Source organism: Frieseomelitta varia, unplaced genomic scaffold (genome assembly GCF_011392965.1).
Source record: "Frieseomelitta varia isolate USP_RPSP 00005682 unplaced genomic scaffold, Fvar_1.2 scaffold_292, whole genome shotgun sequence".
NCBI lineage: Eukaryota > Metazoa > Arthropoda > Insecta > Hymenoptera > Apidae > Frieseomelitta > Frieseomelitta varia.
This window is the reverse complement of record NW_025110026.1, coordinates 318,583-341,801: the sequence shown is the minus strand read 5'-3', so window position 1 is coordinate 341,801 and position 23,219 is coordinate 318,583. Positions and strand designations below refer to the sequence as shown.

Below are 23,219 nucleotides of genomic sequence, written 5' to 3'. Positions count from 1 at the left end.
CATTCCACTGCAAGTGTCTAACCATAAACTTGTTCTACTGTCCGAATATAAATGGACTGGTTCTACTTGCGATTGTCTGAGTATTAACGGACTCGTTCTACTTGTCTGGCTACAAACTTGTCCTACTTACAAGTGTCTATAAACCCTAAAATGACTCATTCTACTTGCGAGCGTCTGACTATTGACGGATTCATTCTACTCTACTTCTGTAAAAGCGAAAAAAAAAACGATGGTCCTGGGAAAAATCGATGTCAATAGAAATTTCGATCGCTCGTAACAATTAATAGGAACATCGATCCTTCAAAATTGCTTCAAGAATCAATACAAGCCCTGTCTCAAAACTCGCAAACTCGTACAACAGAGAATCAAACCTTCGTTCGTGAATAAATAAACAAAGAAAATCAATCCTTCGAGTCAAGCGAATCGACAGCCGATTCAAGAATCGTCAGTTCGTCATGAGGGCGAGGAAAAAAAGAGATAGAGTGAAACGCATTGTGAAGGGGCATTAAGGACGACGCGAGGTGGGTTCGTTAGCGGAATGGAGGTGCAATCTAGAAACACGGCCTGGTTCAACCCCGTCCCTCCGGCGACTCTGTTACTTTTGCTCTCTGTCGCGAAGATGGCTACACTCGAGGAAGCTTGTTAACGTCTCTAGTGGCCGTCGACAACGAAGACACCAATGACACTATCGTCGTCGTCATCGTTCCCGAGGAATATCCCCTCGACGACGTTCTACCCGCGCGAAGAATCCCGACACCTCTCGCTACCAGCGCGCGGCGAAACACGACACGGCACGCTGAAAAAGTCAACGTAAATGGCCAACTGTTAAGGTATTTTTTTCTACGGGACGTGTGATATCCGGTTTCGAAACGTATGCACACACATATGCATACACTCGAGCGTCTTTTCTAATTGTAAGACTAGCAGAAAATGGCACCTCTCTATGAGAGAGATTCAAGACTTGGACCATTTGTATTATTTGTTTTCAAATTATATTATCATTTCTTTTATATTATTTATTTATTTCTTTTATATTATTTATTTATCTCTTACTTTCTTCTAGACTTTTTAGATAAACATTAATTTAATAAACATTACATTCATAACATTAATAAACATTACAACTGTAACATTAATAATAAATTAATTGCAATATGTTAGGTATAGGATATTATACCATAATGTCATGTATAGGATGGCCACTGAAAAACTGAAGGATTTAATTCATAAAAATTCACACATAATACTGAAAAAATTAATTATATTTCCAAATAAATTAATAAAAAATTAAAAAAACATGTGTTTGTAAAAGTTATTTTTTTTTATATCATTCAGTTTTTCAGTGACCGCCCTGTATTTGTACTTTCCAATTAAAGAATTTCAATTTTCCTGTCTTTCATATTATATTATTTCTTTTATATTATATATCTATCTAATTATATTGTTATCTTTCTTTTATATTATATTATTTATATATTTTCAATTATATTAAATTTAGATATGAGTTTTATGAGAAACCTGTATAGGATCAGATAATAACGTGATCATTTTAATGTAGAATTATGTATATTATCTTTTTACATAGAGCGAATCAAAAAAGTATTGGCACATCTAATTTTTTGGCGACACTTTTATGAAAACAAAATTGTGATACATTGACATTGTAAATAACAAAATTGTAAATAAATAAATAACTCACTATGTGTAGTAATACGAAAGTAATGTGCACAGTAGCAATTTCCAATAATAAATTATACAATAATAATACAAGGAATACAAAAATTCGAGAGTAAAAAAAAGTGCTTAATCCGTATCCAATGGCGGAATGTTATTACAAAAACTACAAAATATTGTTTTGTAAGTACTGATATGCTATCAAATGATATCGCGCTAAAATAAGAAATTTTATATCATTAAAAATATTTTGTATTCTGTTGAAATACAAGCTAGAGTTTCAAAAAAAAAAAAAAAAAAAAAAAACGGTCATTTGTCAATACCATTTTGATTCTCGAATGTTTACGTTAGTTATCGTTACATACTTATTGAAAATTGTCACTGTGTGTGTATTTTACTTTTGCACATAGTAAATTATTTAATAAATATATAATAATAATAGTAAGTAAATTAATACTAAATAAATAGTAATATATAATAATAAGTAAATAGTAAATCAATAGTAAATAGTAATATATAATAATAAGTAAATAGTAAATTATTTATTTATTTATTTTGTTAACATCAGTTTCTTTTGTAAAAAAAACTAAGTATAACAATGCTTTTTTGGTCCATTGTATTTTTTTTCTCAAATCCAACATTTCGCTATCGATACACGAACCTCTAGAAAAAACTCACGGCAAATGTCAAACGAGGATGTCAATACTTTCTCAATACTACTCTTCAACTACAGTACAATACCACTCACTGACTGAAAGGAAAATTTTTGTTATGAAAAACTGAGTTTGAACTGATTTCAAACCTAGAAAAAAAGTAATCGTAATGCCCTACATTGCTTAAAAAAATCTCAATTCTATTTTACAGGATATCATTCCAATTTCTTGCACTTTGTAAATTAAATTGAAGTAGTATATGAATTTATCAACAAATTATGAAAATTTTGTTTTATTCTTACAAGAGATTGATTTTATCTAAAATAATCACAGGCTACGAATTATAGTTACTTATTATAATATAATGTATACTATAATACTTATTATAATATAGTTTACTGAAGTTATTCTTAACTGCTATAGTATCGAATCACTTGCAATATTTATAATAGAATTTTTATACAAACTTCAGTACATCAATCATACTTTGCAGAAACATACTCAAATTCATTAGAGAAGCATATTAAAACATCTGCTAAAAGAAAGTTAAGAACTGTGATTCTGGAAGCAAAATATGACAGGGAATGAACGTTACCTTCTGTAAAATATATTATGCATATAAATATATATATATATAAAATATATATTCTTTATCAGTGTAATTGAAAACACCGTAATACTCTCTTCGAAACAGCACGAAAGACACAAAAGACAGTTATAGTTATAATATTAAAAATATTAAAATTTTTTAATATTTGTTATATTATATTTATAATATTTTAATAACATTTGTAATATTATATTTATAATATCTTAATAACATTTGTAATATTATATTTATAATATTTTAATAACATTTGTAATATTATATTTATAATATTTTAATAACATTTGTAATATTATATTTATAATATTTTAATAGCATTTGTAATATTATAATCATAATATTTTAATAATATTTGTAATATTATATTCATAATATTTTAATAATATTTGTAATATTATATTTATAATATTTTAATAACATTTGTAATATTATATTTATAATATTTTAATAATATTTGTAATATTATATTTATAATATTTTAATAGCATTTGTAATATTATATTTATAATATTTTAGTAATATTTGTAATATTATATTTATAATATTTGAATAACATTTGTAATGTTATATTTATAATATTTTAATAATATTTGTAGTATTATATTTATAATATTTTAATAACATTTGTAATATTATATTTGTAATATTTTCATAACATCTATAATATTATATTTATAATATTTTAATAACATTTGTAATATTATATTTATAATATTTTAATTACATTTGTAATATTATATTCATAATATTTTAATAATATTTGTAATATTATATTTACAACATTTTAATAATATTTAATAATATTTTTTTAATAATATTAAAATTATTTGCACAGTGAAGATATTCATAGGAAAAATCATCGAGACAGATGACGAATTAACATAGGTAAACGAAGAAGATTGATTTCCTCGAAATATTGATGACTCGCGCTATATTTTGGCTTAGGTTTAGATTAGGTTTCACTGCTTCAAACACTGACTTAACCCCTTGCGCTGGCAATTGGTTCGCGGACCATAACGAGTGACCGAACCGTATCTAATAATTCGTCGCTTTCTTTTTCTTTTGAACTCGTCGATACGATATCACTGGATGGAAATTATTAAGAAGTAATAAACTCATCATTTGTTTTGCCTGTGTTACATTTAAATATACTTGACACTGAGAAAATGTTGCAATTTGGGACAAAAAATTCTCGACGTGCGTGCCTCCACGTCATTCCAGCGCAAGAGGTTAAAAAAGAGGTTTGAAAAATCCCAATTGTAAGAAAGGATAAGTAATCGAACAGCAAGATTTACGGAACGGAAATGATTGATTGAGGGATGTTACCTTTCGCCATGGGCGAGACGGCTAAAAAATTGGCGAGCGCGGCACCCGTACCGTGCCCGAAGAGCGTCAACTTGTCGGGGTCACCGCCAAAAGCACCGAGATTCTCGTGCAACCAGTGAAGCCCTGCCACTAGATCCATCAACCCGTAATTTCCTTGAGCGCTCCCCTTCGGACCTGTTTTCAGAAAACCTGCAAGCAATTCCGTACAACAAATCAGTACAACGTCCCCTGACAACGTCTTCTGTTCGTCTGTTTGTTTGCAACAAACGTGTACCCCATAAAACAGAGAACCCCCTTGAAACTTTAAGGGATCGGGACAGTTTGAAATTTTCAAAAAATTCGATTTTTTTTTGTTTTGTTTTTGCTTTGAATAATAGTTTGAAGCCTTGGAAATAAGATACAAAAGGTCCTAGCTTTTAAAACGATTTATTTTTGGGGTATAGCAATAAATCCGCCACGCGTACGGAATAATTGAATTTGTATCATTGTTTACAACTTTAAGCAGTATTGCAAAGTGTAAATCGTGTGATTCAAATATTACTTTCGGTGAGTCGAATATCAGGGGACTTGAATTCAGTTTAGTTGTGAATTGTAAGAACTGTAAGCCGCGATATACAGGGTGTTTCGTAACCCACTTTGAGAGCTGATTATACGCCTAAAAATAATGAAAAAAAAGTCATATGAATGTATGTCCTATCTGTCTTCGTTTATGAGATATAATGAATTTTATAAACAGTAGTTTATACACAAAACAAAAAAAAAATGTTGACACAATCGAGAGCGACAATGACGAATTTATATAAATTCGAAATTATATTTACACAATTTTATAATTTAATAGAATTTTACATAAATGACGGAATTATATTTAATATAATTCTTTTGTTACTTAACAGCGAAATATTTAAACTGATGTAATTTTTATAACACAATCGTCAATGAAAAATTAACATTTTAGAGATACATGTCATACAAAGTGTTATTTCATTTTTTCAGCTTCGAAGCAAATATAGTGCATCGAACATTGGAAATTTAGTGTACGTTATAGCTAAAAAGTCTCGGGACACTTTTTATTTTTAATAGTCAATGTTTGTCATGGACAATAAAATTTTTCATCATGGACAATTATGCGTATTATCGCACTGTCCGTAAGAAAATTTGGTCATTCACCGTTTCTAGCTTTTGAAAAAATATAAAAATATATTTTGGAATACTTGGCATAGCCTTAACCACGTTAGATAATTAGTTTTCAAGTCAGATCTTTGAAAGATTTTTCGGGAAGAATAGGAATCTGCTTCGAAAAATTTACAAATGAAATTATCCGAGGGATGAACACGTTTATAACACAATCGTTGACGTAAAATTAATATTCTCACTTGGTATCGATACGTAGAAGACGACAGCATTTTCTAAGATATAACTATTTTCAAAAAACACGCAGTTTCGAGAAAAACCACGTTTAAATTTTTATTTGCATTTTACACCGAGATAATTTCATTTGCCATTAATTCATCAATCAAAAATTTCTAAAGTGCTGTTCTATCTTTGATATGTACAAGAAATAAAGAAAATCGATTTTTTGGGTTTGCTATGCTAGAACAACACTCTCGCAAATAAATCGTTCTTGAATAAATGCAGATATTCCATATTTCCATATTTGCTGGAAATTCCATAAAGATCACAACGGTTTAGTTTTTAATTTGAGTTATTGCAGGACCCCAGAGAAACGGATTAATCTTGGGTCTTCGCGAATACAGAGTTTCTTATTGCGGACATAAACCAATCCTTTATGCTTTTTCCCCGCGACGTTTTACGAGCCACTCTGAAAATAAACTCGCCGACGCTATTGCTCCAGGAATCGTCACAATGCGTTAATTGAAGTTTACTGGCTTCGTCATCATCCGTCGAAATTAAAAACATTTTCTTTTTTTTCAACAAAATGTGATGGAGCAATATATGGAGATTTCAGAAGCCATCTCTCGTTAGAAATAATTTATAAAAGAAAAGTTATAATTTATAAAATTATAATTTGTAAAAGAAAAATTATAATTTATAAAGGAAAAATTATAAAAATTATAATTTATAAAAGAAGAATTACAAAAATTATAATTCATAAAAGAAAAATTATAAAAATTATAATTTACAAAGGAAAAATTATAAAAATTATAATTTATAAAAGAAAAATTACAAAAATTATAATTTGTAAAAGAAAAATTATAAAAATTATACTTTACAAAGGAAAAATTATAAAAATTATAATTTATAAAGGAAAAATTATAAAAATTATAATTTATAAAAGAAAAATTACAAAAATTATAATTTATAAAAGAAAAATTGTAAAAATTATAACTTACAAAGGAAAAATTATAAAAATTATAATTTACAAAGGAAAAATTATAAAAATTATAATTTATAAAAGAAAAATTACAAAAATTATAATTTGTAAAAGAAAAATTATAAAAATTATAATTTACAAAGGAAAAATTATAAAAATTATAATTTACAAAGGAAAAATTATAAAAATTATAATTTATAAAAAAAAATTATAAATTGTACATTATATATATAACAATATATAATGTTATATCTAATTATATATTACATATAACATATACTGCAATTTATAATGAAAATTATAAATTATACATTATATATTATAACAATTATAAATTATAAAAATTATAATTTATAAAAGAAAAATTATAAGGACAATTCATTAATTTGCAAGTCCTTTGCAGATGTTATCATCACTATGTGCTTTGTTACTTTTGCATGCAATGAATTAGAGTTTGTGGGATGCGTCATTTATTTTCACAAAAATATTCCGAGAAAACTAGGCGTGCCAACGCTTTTTCTAAAGAATTTTTGAGCATATTAATTAGTGTTAAATGTGTTACGTCTGTAAACGCAGTACGGATTAAGTTGATTACACATGAATATATTTTGTACTTATTTTATTACTTTCTACGGATAATGCAAAGAATAAGTAGTAATGGAAATATATGGTCAGGCGTGAGATATTAATTCTTAGAAATTAGCAAAGGTGACAAAGGTACTTCCCCGGAATATTAATCCTCGTACGAAAGAATTCATACTACGAATTTATTATAAATTATTACACAAAAGAATAAAATAAATTTATTAAAAATTAGAAAAAAAATAAATATTGAATACTGAACGTCAATTTAAATTTAAAATTCAATTTTTCTTGAAAATTTGAATTTTGCCTCAAGCTAGAAAATTCTATTCCACATTTTTCTTTTTTATCCTATGAGAAATCGCATGACTTGTAGATACGTGAAAAGAAAAGTTTCGTAATTTTGTAATATAACAAACTACAGAAATTTTTGTACAAATTCATAGTTTGTAAATATTACAAATTCATAGTTTTATAAGTAAAAAAAGGGGAACTAGGTAGAAAATCATTTTCGATTATTATCATACAGAGTGCAGCACTTTGAACATTTTCTATTCCTTTGCAAATTACGTGCATTCTGCATTTTTGCATCTTCGAATTTCTTATAAATAAAAATCCACAGTTCAATGACGAGACATTTTTCAACGTTCCTCAATTGACAAAGACATTTCATCTTCTTAGCACGTGATAATATAACACAGTATAATCGATTCCTCGTGACATGCAATACTCTATAAATACAACACACTCCTGTTAACTAACCTAACAGTTTAAGGGATTCAAGAGGTTTGAGGATTCCATTTTACCATGACCCTTCTAGCATTCCTATTACACTTCATGTTATGGAAACCTTTATCAAATAAATAGACTGGAACTAACCTAACCAACTTACAGCAACGTCGTACTCTTTACGTATTCCGATGGAAATGAACTCTGAACTCTGTCCCCTCGCTCTTTAACAATATCTCTTGTACTTAAATCTGGGATTACTTGATTATGTTACACGTGGCTTAATTGGTATATTTAATCTCTCGACCGTGCTCCAGTGAGAATATTTAAATGCTGAATAAATTTTAGAACTTGGGCAGAGCTATATATTATTTTACTAACGCTAAAATTTTATAAATGTAATTTTTATATTTTTATAATTTATATTATAATATAATATATATTATTTTATATTATAAATGTAATTTTATATCGTATTCCAATTATTATCATTTAAATTATTTCCAATCATACTGATTTGTAAGTAGAATCGTAATGATTTGTAATATTTTAATTTGATTTGGAATTATGCATCTTGAACGTGTTAACACTTAAGTGACATTGCATTTTTTTCAACTTGTAACATTATCTTTATCAAATAGGTGTGTCTTAAATTATCTCTTATTATCTTTCAGTTAAAATTTTGGCCTCTGAAGCGTGTATTTCAACTTCGTCGATATATTATTATATATTATTTTATTTTTATTTTTATTTTTATTTTTATTAATCGTATTAATTTATTTTATTTTTACTAAGTTTATTAATCGTTTTTATTTTTGATAATTGTAGTTATTAGTAGAAGTTGAAGTTAAAAGCTGAAATTTCATTTATGCAAGAATTATGACTGCATTTTTACAAATTCGAAAACATGCGATATTTAAAGATACGCATCTATGTAAAAATCACGAAAATTATTGTGCAATCCTGATAAAGTGGAAAACGAAAGTTTTTGTTTAAATTCTGTTATGCAATTACGTATCTAAAAGGAGAAAAAAATTAGTTTATATTTTATTACCTTTCTTCGCAAATAATTTACACCAGGTGATAATAGAAAGTATAATGATTGTGACGAAAATTTTGTTTTTAATAAAAAATAACATGCGCTGATTAACTTTTGAGCCCTGTACATTTATTTTTAAAATATTATATCGCCTCGAGTTTCATTTTTACTTTCGCATTCGTTTTATTATTATTCTTAATAATAATACTCTTAATTACTATTAAACAATAATAATGTTATTATTACTAATACAATGTATATAACTTTCTTATATTTTCTTACAAGATATTATTTACACTGTACATTAAAGGAACATTTAAATTCCTCAGTATCATGATTTAATACAATCGAAATCATTCTGCACTTTCTTTTCACAAAATTGTAATCTGACATTCTCTTTTATAATAAATAGTTTCATCAAGTGCGAGATTTTTGATTTCGTTTCAGTTAAAATATATTCCGTCTAGAGATTAATTTCCAATAAAAAAAAGTTTTATTTTAATTAATTTAAAATTAATTTTTCCTCTCTCTCTCTCTCTCTCTCTCTCTCCTACATTGTGAACATAATTTATTTACGAATATAATAATCGATGTAACATTCGAACACTGGTGTTACATTTGTATAAGAAATTGCATAAACTTTCGATGGAAAGTTAAAAAAAAACAACTCAAGATACTTAAATTTCGTCGATAATTTAACAAATTTCTTACGTCTTCTTCGTGATACACAATTTTGAAATTTTGCAGTTAAACCATGTTGTAATTGTCGAAGCAAGATTCTTAACATTACATTACTTTTTATTTCTTGCATTTTACTTTTTATTGAGACGTTATTCGCTCCATCGCCGCAATATTTCTCGCTTCTTAGAATTATTTCACGCAGACGAAAATTGCGAGTTCTAATTAAAAGCTGAAACACGGAATAATTATCGCGTCATAAACTTACAAAATCATTTGGTACCAGACTGGAATTTAACTTTAACGTTACGAGATACACTAACATAAATGGTCTTCGTTAAGGACCAACATGCACGAAACTTACATTTTGCATGAAATTTATGAAATGGCTCAAAATTGTATTATTAACTTTACATGAAATTAATTTTAAGAAATCATTTAAACTGGATAATGCTTGGTTTGAATTCTAACACTGCTAGAGAAGTATTTAAGATTGTCGCGGAAGTTTGTTTCATGGTTTGGAATGTTATTGGGATAATTAATTAATTAATTAATATAAAATAATAATATAGTACAAAAATAATAAAGCAATAATTAAAGAAAAATTTTTCTGCTGATCATTTGCCACTTTGACTAAAAAATTTTCTTTGTAATAAAATATTTGGCTCAATGAATGACATTTATTCACTAACGTTTGATTATGTAAAAAGAATACTCAGTTTTCCATCCGTTACATGATGAAGAAACATCACAAAATTGTTTAAAATGTATAACAAAGTACATAATAAAAGTATTTAAAATATATACTTTTAAAATATTTAAAATACACATTTTTAAAATATTTAAAGTACACAGTTTTAAAATATTTAAAGTACACAGTTTTAAAATATTTAAAATACACATTTTTAAAATATTTAAAATACACATTTCTAAAATATTTAAAGTACACCTTTTTAAAATATTCAAAGTACACATTTTTAAAATATTCAAAGTACACATTTTTAAAATATTTAAAGTACACATTTTTAAAATATTTAAAGTACACATTTTCAAAATATTTAAAGTACACATTTTTAAAATATTTAAAGTACACATTTTTAAAATATTTAAAATACACATTTTTAAAATATTTAAAATACACATTTTTAAAATATTTAAAATACACATTTGTAAAATATTTAAAATACATATTTTTATTACCAAATTACAAGAATTCAAAGGTCGAGAATTTTGTGATTCTTTTCTTTTGCGAAGTAATGTATATACTTGTTTTGAAACTCGCAAATGTACAGTAGAAAGCCTAAAAATCTCTGTAAACTCTCTAGAAACTCTCCAAGCAGCAGCACCATCAGTAGAATGAAAAAAATTCTACATGAGAAAATAAACGAAAAATTTGGCACAAAGTTTACCTCGTCCGAAAATTTCGAAAAAGTTCGAACATTTGTAAAATATGATTGATAATATGATTGACAATGAGTGCAACTTGATTATCGTACTGTTTTATTCTTGATCATTTCTGCTCATTGAAACTAATTGAAATGACATGATAAACTTTTACAAAATATTCTTTTTCGTATATAATATTATAATGCTATTAGAAATGTTACCTTCATTTCTGCGTATGAAATTCAGCTCGACGAATTAAGCTTTTGTACTTTTACTTTTTTAACTTATAAAATTAGTCAGTTTTATTGTTTTATGTAACATTTTCAATACTTATCATGTTAAGTTGAATAACTGTTCTTTGATATTCTCGTAAATATTTTACGAATTTCACTCTCGGAAACGAGAAAGAAATTATTTCGTGTTTATTAAATTTACTGATCACTCTTTCTTAATTCTTGTTTATTTTATTTTTATTTTGAATCAAATTCCTTGTTTATTTCTGCAACATAAATTCAAATTACATTCAACACATTCAAATTGTAAAAAGTATGAAAACTACAGTGACAAAAAAATGTTAATAAAGTTATACACTTTTAATATTATAACAGAAATATTATAAAAATATTAATATTATAAAAGAGATTATATATATTATAGAAATATTAATATTATAAAAGTTATACACTTTTAATATTATTATTATAATTCCCGAATTTCTTGTAAATTACAAAGAATTTATTTTGTATTTAAGAAATTTGTATTGGAAATTTACGTCATGGTTGGGCAAAAAGTTGATCTTTCAATTTAATTTCTTCGATCGATGATTAATCTCATTTATTGAAAGTCTCCGATTTAAAAAAAAAATTAAAATTTCAATCGAACAATGTCCAACTCTGACTTACGTTAGAAAAATACAGAAAATACAGAAAATATAGAAAAAAAAAACTAGAGTAGAAGGAACAAAAGATAATGTGATTGACTTTTGCTTCTCGGTCGTACGTATATAAGTAAACGTATCATACCCCAATCCAAGTTCAGAATATTGAACAGGCTTAATTGGTTTTCAACTACTGCGCCACAATCAGAGGACTGATACACTGATTACTTTTACCATCGATCCTAACAAAGTTACTCAACTTGCGTAATTACTCAAAGCTTATTGCTCGTTTCGTTAGATCCGACTGCAGCTGGAAATCGGTGGCGCCGGTTCAAGGTTATTCCGAGAGCAATCAGAAACTTTGCGGCGGGTAACTACGCGAAGGATATTTGCCGCACGTGTCTGCCGGTCGAACACCGAATCACTCCTATCGGAACTTGCCAATTAAAATGCAAATTTTCAGCGTCGAGTCGATCGACGAATCACCACGCCGTTTCCTCCGGTATCTTTGACAAGGTGAAACGCCGCTCGATGATGGAATCTCGGAATCAATTGACGAATTGCTTGGAAACAAGGTGTCTGCTGAAATTGGTTCTCGAGAGACTCGACATATTGTAACTTTCTTCTGTTTACAGTATGTGAGATCTACGCAAAATTGAAAATTACCGCGCGAATGTTGCTTTCAACCTCTCTCAGCGAACGACGAGTACACACACTCGTCACGAATGGCAATTTTTTTTTTTTTTTTTGAAAAGTAATGAAATAAAATTTTGCGAGAAAAGTAATTACAATTTGTTACTTATTTAAACTTTTTGAATAATTTTATTTTAGACACTTCAGAATGTTTCGAGACTAGATTTAACTAGTTCTCTATATTATTACTTCCAAATACCGTCTTGATGTGCTTTGTGCTCATATAGAGGTAAAGAAAACTTAAATATACACGTCTCACTTTGTAATAATTTCCACTTTTCTGTCTTTTCATTTGCCAGTGTAATAAATTTTTAAAATTGTAAAGAGACTTTATGGACACTCTGTATATTGTGGAAAAGACATTTTAGATATTATTTGTTTAAATTCATTACCTTATTTTAAAAAATATAATTCTGAAAGAGTAAATTAAATTTCTAGTTTCTTTCTATTTGTTCCCGAATATTCAATTGTCTAAGTTTTGTAAATAAGTAAGAAAATTAAATGTTTAAGTTTTGTAAATAATATCAATCAAGTAAATTTGATTTTAAAAATTGATTCTTTCTTCATTTTCTGCAACTCTAAGCTGCCTGATTGAAACGCAGGAATAAAACTTGAATTTTTGAAAAAACGCTTTAAAATGCATTGGCTCACACCTAATAGAGCAAAATTACATTCGTACACGCTAGAAATTGTGGACTGGAGCTACTCTTTGAACAAAATCCAATGGCAAGCTCTGAGCTATCGATTCATCGGAGAGTGGACAGCTATTCAACGCCTCGTGCGCGACTGTACACGATTTTATCGGTCATGTGCAAAATTCAATAATAGCGAGGATCGACGTGACAAGAAATCTAGGTTTCATCGTCCAAGATTCTGGGCCTGGTTGATTGCTCGCTTTTCAACAAGAACAAGTTCTCGTCAAGACTTAATGCTAAAGATGTAATTCACGATTTCATTGTGCAAAATCAATTTAGTTGGTTGATTTCAATTTGTCACGATCGTTTTCGTTTTTGTCACGACCCTGATACTCTTGAGCAGAAAATTTCGAAATTTGCGGAATAGTAATCGCCCTTGGGCAATAATTTATAGAACTATGATATATTGCAAACAGATTTTAATAAGTAACACGTTGCAATAAATATGTATTTATTTTTTTATATTTCTCGCAAAATGACCGATTTTTAGAGACTTTCATCTTTTTACAGTTTTGATAGTAACAGCTTTCCCGTAACTTTTCCTTTACATCCTATGAAATGAAATTATGTTCTCTAGTTTTATATACATGCACAAACCTACACATAATCTATTTCTTTCATTTTTGTTTAATTTTTTAATTTTTTTAAATTTAAATTTTAATTTTTTTTTTTTGGTTAATTAGCTAAAATTTGTGGTATTAATTATAGATATTAAAAAGAACAAATTGTTATAATTTTTTGAATTGAATTAATAAAAATTGAAACTTTAGACAACTGTATAACACAGGAATGTCATTTTGAATTTTCTATTCCTCAAAAATAATACCTGTTAATTGAATATGTTAATTGTTTTATTATATTGAACATTTTCTTTTAATTTTGAATTTAATGTGAAAGATGTGAGATATGTAAAATAAAAATGGTATGATATTTGATATAATATTTAATAGCAGAAATAATCTGCTTAAATTAAATTTCTGTGATGGTGCTGATGAAATTTTGGAATTGCATAAAAATCCGCAGGCTACATATTAAAAAATTCGTGCATTTATGAAAAATTGAAAATTTTCTGCAGAAATATATAAAATGTTTAAAGCACAGTATTTGTTATAACGCTAATTATAATAGTGGACAAAACAAATTTCCATTTAGGTTCCATTTCTTTAGTTATATTGATAGAAAATTAAAAATGCACAAAGTCAAATAATTAATTAAAATTAATTATGCAGTAATTTGCAAGTGTAATGCATAAAATTAATACAAGTAGAATGGTTTACATAATTCGTAAAAATATTTCCCCAATTTTTCTACTCATTATTATTTAACAAAGTGAAAATTCATCATTTAATAAAGTGAAAAATTTGCATTTCTAGGATTCTAAATTCGATAATACAACAACATATGCAACGAAACGTAATTGTACAATGGAATAGTAAAAAAGTTTAAATAATTTAGAATAATTATTGAATCACATCATATCACTTTTTACTGAAAATAAAGGATTGTTCAAGCTCACGAGAAGTAGCCAGAAAAGATTTGATTTCCACTTGATTCCAATAAAATATTGGAAAAATTAATAGATTGTTTGATGGTTGAATTTTGTTCTAAAAATCCGCACGAACTCTTTCCATTCGTAGAACTGGATAGAGCCAGTCAATTACGAAAGTTTGCGTACATCTGCAAATTGCGAATATTTTAAAGAAAAACAGAGATTTCGAATATTTCACATTCACTTGATCAAAGTTACGCAGATTTTGAAAAAATGAAATTTCGTTTTTCCCGGATAATGTGAAAAAATTAAAATAAAAAGCTACAAAATATTATGCAATTGTCATGGATACACTAATGTACACAAAATTTAAATCAATATTCTTGTCATTATTACATATTTCTATACTATCTATACCAAGTAATATAAATTTTCATAAGGTCAAATATTTTTTTTATTTATTTGTGGCTTCGTTCTTTTAAACAAATAGAAGAAACATTTTAAACATTGTAGAAATAGTCTAATTTTAAATTAATTCAAGATTCATGAATTGTTCAAAATCTTCCTTTCTTCGTTCTACATATTTGAAATTTGATTTCTTCTGAAAATTAAATAACAGCTCGCGATACATTTTTGATAGTTTTAACATTTAAGAGGCCTATTTGATAGTTTGATAATTTGATAGTTTGAAGATTTTTAAAGATTTGATAGCTTTAACATTTACCATAAGTAACAACAAATATTACTGTAAATTTACACCAAATGCATTTACATTATAAATAAAACACACAGAATTTCATATTTTACATATTATAGAACAACAAAATTTCAAAACCTTAATGCAGATTTCTAAACTATGCCACCATTATATTATATAAAGCATACATAAATAATATTCTGTATTGAATATTAAACATTATATAAATAAATATGTTATTATTTAAAGAATAAATATTATCATATTAATATTTGTACAAAGAATAAATCATGTAACTCGTTCCAATCATATTTCAGTATTTAATTATTTCGAATTACATTTACCACAAATAACGAAATAGTATTGCGTTCTTGCAAAAAAATGTGACACAATTGGGAAAAGTAGTTTTTTCAAAAGAAACGAAGAATTAGATGTTTTGTTACTTAGATGATTTTGTTAATTAAAGAAATAATGCAGTTCAAAGTAATACACTTCTTACCACATCAATATGCATCAATATTCGTTCACAATCAAAACAAAATTCACTCAATAAGAAGAATTTATACAGGGTGAATTCAGGTTTAACCAAAGCCAAACATTATTAGTATATTCTATGAGTTTAAAGAAAAAAAAAATGTTATAAAATGTTTAACGTTTTATTAAAATTTTATAAACAAACATACGGAATTCGATTAATGAAATATTATATTTTATGCGAGCTGTGTTTATTATCTTTAGAAGATTGCACTGTAAAGTGCAATTCCCTTCTAAATCAGCAAATAAAATTCTCATAATTGATAAACGACTATTTCTGCGAAATTTCTTCACTGACAGTTCAAGTCGTGTTCTTCGAGTTATGTCATTTCACACTGCAAACAGTATCGCACGAGTTTCTCTACGATTCTCCAATGCAACTGAGTGCATTTATTTCACGCTATATACTTTTTCCTCCTCCCCTTTCTTTTCTTTTGTTCTTTCGTTCCACTTTGCTAGATTTATTTCACTTTTGCTCTCGCGAAAATTAATAATATTAATATAATACAGTATAATATAGTATAATATAATATGATACAGTATAATACAGTATAATAGAGTATCATACAATATAATAGAATATAATACAGTATAATACAGTATCGTACAGTATAATAGAGTATAATACAGTAAAATAAAGTATAATAGAGCATAATAGAGTATAATACAGTATAATACAGTATTATACAGTATAATAGAGTATAATACAGTATTCTACAGTATAATAGAGTATAATAGAGTATAATACAGTATAATAGAGTTTAATACATTATGATACAGTATAATACAGTATGATACATTATAATAGAGTGTAATAGAGTATAATACAGTATTATGTAGTATAATAGAGTATAATACAGTATAATAGTGTATAATACAGTATAATAGAGTATGATACAGTATAATACAGTATAATACAGTATGATACAGTATAATACAGTATAATAGAGTATAATACAGAATAATACAGTATAATACAGTAAAATAGAGTATAATAGAATATAATACAGTATAAAACAGTATAATACAGCACAATATAATATAATATAATATAAATAGTTTAAAATAATGAAAATAAATTTTTAAAAAATAAATAAGTAAAATTTATTTTGTACCTTTTGTATCAAGATTAATTAATTAATTTTAATAATTTTAATTATCTCGAAAGTAAATGATCTATATATATATATTTGTAAAATAAAAAAATTAATTTGTATTTAGAAATTAAATGTTTGTCGTATTTATTAATATCGATTTTTTTAGAAACAAATTTAATTTATATATAATACTCCGTACTCGCCGCAGTCGTCGCAGTGCTTGAACGCGAGACACTCGATGAAAATTGAATTCCGCTAGCAGCGACGGGGAGAGTTGAGCGCGATACGCCCGCAGATGAAGATTTAAACGCCCCGGTGACCGAAACGAGGGTGGAAAACAGGTCAGGAAAGAAGCAGGAAGAAATCGAATCGACCCACGTCGGCATATCGGAGAACGTCGTTGAACGCCATTGTTTCAACGTCCCGACGCGAACGAAATGCACAACACGGCGGGACGCTTTCCCGTTTCGACAAAGGACTCCAGCGACGAAAACAGGTCCAAGTCGGGAAGTTGCGGCTGACAGCACGCGAAAGTTGGGGAAATTATATTTCGTTCATATCCGAACTTTGTATCGAGCGCGCTGAGAGCAATCTGCATTGCTTGGCCGTTAATTGAATTGTTTAACGTTAATCAGCAGGTGCCCTGGAAAGTATCCTGTTGCAAGGAGTTGCAAATGCACTACAGAGAAAGAAGTAGAGAGAAAGCAGAACGAAAAGGAAAGAAGAGAAGGATGAGACAAGAATATAATATAACAAGTGCAATAATATAATATAATATTGCAATAATAAATATAATTGTCATATTATAACACAAATAAATATATATTATGTTACTATATTTATTTAGATTATGTTATTATATTTGTCTACATTATATTATATTATAATGTAAATAAATATATAATATTGCAATAATAAATATAATTGTCATATTTTAATGTAAATAATATATATTATATTATTTTACATTGTTATTTTATATTATTATAATTATTTACATTATATTATATAATTCATAACGTGTAATATTATTATACTATATCATTTAAATTGTAGTATAAAGCAGAAAAAGCAGAACTGATAGAAACGAAAACTGATGAAAAAGGGAAGGATGAAATAAGAATATAATAATATAATAAATATATATTATAATGTATAATATAATAATTAAAATATATAATATTGTTATATTATATTGTTATATTATATTATAATATTGTTATATTATATTATTTAAATTATAATACAGAGCAGAAAAAGCAGAACAAACAGAAACGAAAACTGGCGAAAAAGAGAAAGATGAAACAAGAATATAATAATTATAATATATAACGTATAATATTAATATATGATATTATTTAAATTGTAATATAAAGCAGAGAAAGCAGAACTGATAGAAACGAAAACTGGCAAAAAAAGAAAGATGAAAGAAGAATATAATGTAATATAATATAATAATTATAATATACAACGTATATTATTATTATATTATATTATTCATATTATAATATAATAAACACAATATTATTATATTCTTACAATTACATAAATCTAGGAGGCGCGATATGCTTTCGTAATAGAGACGTTTAATGATAGTACACAACACACTATACCTTTTTTATTATATTTACACGTAAAGTTTTGAACAACATTATGTAAAATAAAAACTTAGCAAGAAACAGATTGTTTGACATTTGATTCTTTCAAATAGTTGTGGAGTTTATTGAAAAACGTTTAAATTAAAAATTATATTAGCTTTCTATGAAATGTTACACGAAATGCTTCTAAATACTCTGTCAATTACTTTGTTTCGGTACTATTTTGCTTATTATAGATGATAAAAGTTTTGTTATCAATGTTACAATACATAATAATTTATGCACAAATATTCTTTGATAAGCATATTGATAGGCCTTTGAAACGTGTTATTCATTATTGCAAAAACTTGCAGTACTTCTTTTTGCGTCTTTCTTTTTATACTTCTTTGACCAGTGACGCGTGGAATGCCGAGGGCAATGATCGAAGTGCAGTTATAAAAGAAAAGAAATGAACGCAGGAAAGGAGAGGAAGAGGAATTTTATTTTTCATTTTCACAGCAAGACGTCGAAAGTTTCTCTTGAGTAAATAATAATAATAGAAGAATACCAACGACGATGGACGCGCGTTTCTTCGTTTAACTGTGTCTTTAGGGTGACATCCCTTCTCAGTCAATCGAATTAGAAAAGAGATGTTTAGAATTTCGATGACGTACGATTCCAAATTATCTGAAATGTGTTATCAACTTATTCACTTGTTCATTTCAATGTTAAATTAAATATATTAAATTATATATTATAATTATATAAATATATTAAATTAATTTATACATATATAAATTAAAATAAAATAATAAAAATAATTACAATTAATAAATTAAATAAAAATAAAATAATAAAAATAATTACAATTAATAAATTAAATAAAAATAAAATAATAAAAATAATTACAATTAATAAATTAAATAAAAATAAAATAATAAAAATAATTACAATTAATAAATTAAATAAAAATAAAATAATAAAAATAATTACAATTAATAAATTAAATAAAAATAAAATAATAAAAATAATTACAATTAATAAATTAAATAAAAATAAAATAATAAAAATAATTACAATTAAATTAAAATAAAATAATAAAAATAATTACAATTAATAAATTAAAATAAAATAATTTAAAAAATTAAAAATAATATAAATAATAAAAATAATTAAAATTAATATAAATTAAAATAAAATGAAAAAATAAATTACCCTATACATTTATTAGTTGTAATACATTATATATATGTATTTTATATATGTATGTATAATTTATCATAAATAATGTAAGGGACACGGCCCAGGCAGTACCATAAATAATACAATAAATATGTCGCTTTCAACGACGTGGTCCCTGGAACGCAGTACCGTCAAGGCCATGAGGTAATTGCCAAAAGACCCTCATGGCCCTGACCGTGCAGTTCCCAATTAAGCAAAAAAACTTCCAGACCTGGAAAAGATACAAAATAATCGAGGGTATATAAGGCTTGACTCCAACGTATCACGATCACTAGTTCTTTGATACCGAGGTCCATGCTAGAAAAGTGTATCTCCACCGTGCTGCCTGTGCGCATCTCCTACTGCTCCACTCGCAAGTATCATTTTTCTTGTTAGTGTTTGGACGACAAGTCCGTTGCTGTACAATTTTTGTAAGTACGCTGGTTGAAAATAAACGTTACCTAAAACACTAAAAATAATAAGTGTATAGGGTATTTTACTTTTATCCTGTCAAAATGTTTTATAATTAGAAACGAAGAAAGAAAATAAGTCATAAATGCTCTCTATATGAAAAGTTATTACCAAAGTAGCAAAACTACAAATTTATTGAATTGACCGGTATCTATTGGTATTAACACTAACTATATACATACGTAGTATTATCAATCATTCATACATACATACAATAATAAATACAATTAAATATCGCAAACATTTGTATGAAAAATTGAATAAGAAACAAATCACTTGTAATATTGGTGTTTTAATTATAACCTCGTAACAATGCAATTATGACCCCCATGTTTATATAATATTTTCTTTCTCATAGAACATGTTTGATGAAATAAAAGTAATACTACACGACAATAAACTTTACGCAGACAGAAAATACAATCAGAATTGTGATGTGAGAAAATATATGAAATGTTTAAAGTATAGTTATTTCTATAATATTCAGTACATAAAACAATTCCATTTTTTCAACTTATATTCTGAAAAATACAAATCACAAGCATTATATAAGTATAAAAATTCGTAATTTAATGATAAACAATAGCCCAAATTCAATTATATGGAAACAAACTTGCTTATTCCGAGACAAACAAATAGCACACTCTATATTTTCTTATATTATGTATTATGGAATTAATACAAGTAAAGTAATTAATACAAAATATATGAATATATATATATATATATATATATATATATATATATATATTATATATTATCATATTGTTATATATTATTTTATTATTGTATTATATTATATTATATATTATATATTATTATCATATTGTTATAAATTATTGTATTATATTGTATTATATTATATAATATTTTATTATTATATTATATTATATCTACTGTCCTGTAAATACCATTCAATTCCACTACAAATGCAGTGGCTCAGAATTGATCAAACGCCCCAAATATTGCTAAGAACACTCCCACTATGTATTCTGTTCGTAACTTTTGACATTCTTTTGAAAAGTCTAAACATTGTCTAGTCGATACGCGGTAGTTTGAAATTTGTAATCAAACAGAACGAATTTAATAATGTTGGTTGAATTCAGCAAAATAACTAGTAAAGTTGATTAAATTCAATGAATTACTTGTTCAATTGCGTGAATTAATTATTGTTAATTCTGAGACGTCTTTTTCATAAAAATACTACTACTGATAGGTTGTGACATTTGAAAATTTAAAGTTTACGATAGCAGTAAGAGAAAAATTAAAATTACTGTCGCTCGCAGAATTGTTCACGTACCCAAGGACTAAATTACCATAACTTTGTGAAAGAAAAATCACACAAAAATACATTTTAAGACGTGAAGTCTCTGCTTTGACAATTCTGAGTTCTTTTTTAAAGATATTTCGGATATTGTCGAAACTGGCGAAAAATAGTGGAAAAATTTCTTCATGCCTAGATCCACTGTAATCTTGAAGAATGATTTTTACAATAATTCTTTAAAATTGTCCGTACGGATTATGAATTTCAAATTTCCAAATATTTCAAAAGATCAAGCATCAAATATTCAAGTATTCAAAAATTACGAACAGAATACAAACGTCAATAACCTTGAAAATTGAAATTTTCACAATAACTCCTCAGAATTGGTTGTACGATTACGAGTCTCAAACTTTCAAATAGATATTCCAAATCAAATATCAAATATCAAAAATTACGGACAAAACACAAGTAAAAGTACAGTGCGATGTTTTTGGAAGTGATTTGATCATATTATATCAAATTATATTATATTTATATTATATTTGATCACATTATCAATTATATTATATTACATCAAATTATATTATATTATATTACCACTTTCATCTTTACATACTCTCGCGACAATGTTTTTAGGTATCAATTTTACCAATTCATCGCCAGAAAGTGAAATTTCAAAAATTCAATGCAATGCAACAAAGATATTACCAAAACACAACGCACACAGACAGACATTTAACAGCAATGCAATTGATACAAATCACCAGCGAGAAGAGAGAAAACTTCAAAGTGAACAAAGACAATGCCTGTGCTTTTCACTGATCCACCCTCTGTGTTTCTCTTTCGTGGAAAATCTACGAAACGCGGCGAAAAATTTGGAATTCCTCGCGCGTACGTGTACGATCGCCGACAGATCGTGGCGAGTTGTGTATGTACATACGCGCGCGACTCGAACTCTGATAAACAGAGGGCGAAACAACCGTGTATTGTATCGCGAGAATCGGTCGTTCTGAATGGAGAACACGCAGAACGTTGCCGCTCGATTTATCTTGAATTTATAGCACGCCTATCGGCAAAGTGCTCGCTGTGGTACGTACCGTGTACCACGATCGGTCGCGATTACTTTCGACAACCGGCGAGAAAGCAAAAAATCGAAAGCGAGGCTGGTTCGATTCGCAATGGTTGTTAGGAGCCAACTCTTTCAATAATGAACGAAATGTCGTAAATTTATTAAATAAGTTTTCTTCCTTTTCCATTTTTTATTTTTATTTTTTATTTTTTTTTTTTATTCTTGATGATTTTGCTCTGCTCTTAATTTGCAATTCTGTAATATCTATTCAATAATATCTATTGGATTGGTCAATAATTCCGTGCGATTTTTATTTTTCCAAATAACCAACACGAAACTTTTTCCAAGTACTTTACTAAGTAACAATTTTAACGCTTTTCTTTTGTCGCTTGATCTCCATTGCTGCATGCTTAATGGTGAAGTCATCAGGATGAAATTTGGTAAACCGTTTCTGATGCGCGCGCTCTGATAAAGCATCGTTACATTTCTATATATTTTTACACGCTTATGTTGTATTTTTTTTTTT

The 23,219-nt window shown here is 26.9% G+C and overlaps 1 protein-coding gene across 1 annotated transcript in view; it reads right to left on the bottom strand.

Moving 5' to 3' along the window:
- Nucleotides 1-23,219, bottom strand: part of LOC122529541 (neuroligin-1-like) — a 181,630-nt gene that overhangs the window by 38,111 nt on the left and 120,300 nt on the right. Inside the window, exon 5 of the mRNA XM_043655776.1 lies at nt 4,261-4,449. Within this exon, the coding sequence (XP_043511711.1) occupies nt 4,261-4,449 (189 nt within the window). The remainder of the gene's footprint in view (nt 1-4,260; nt 4,450-23,219) is intronic.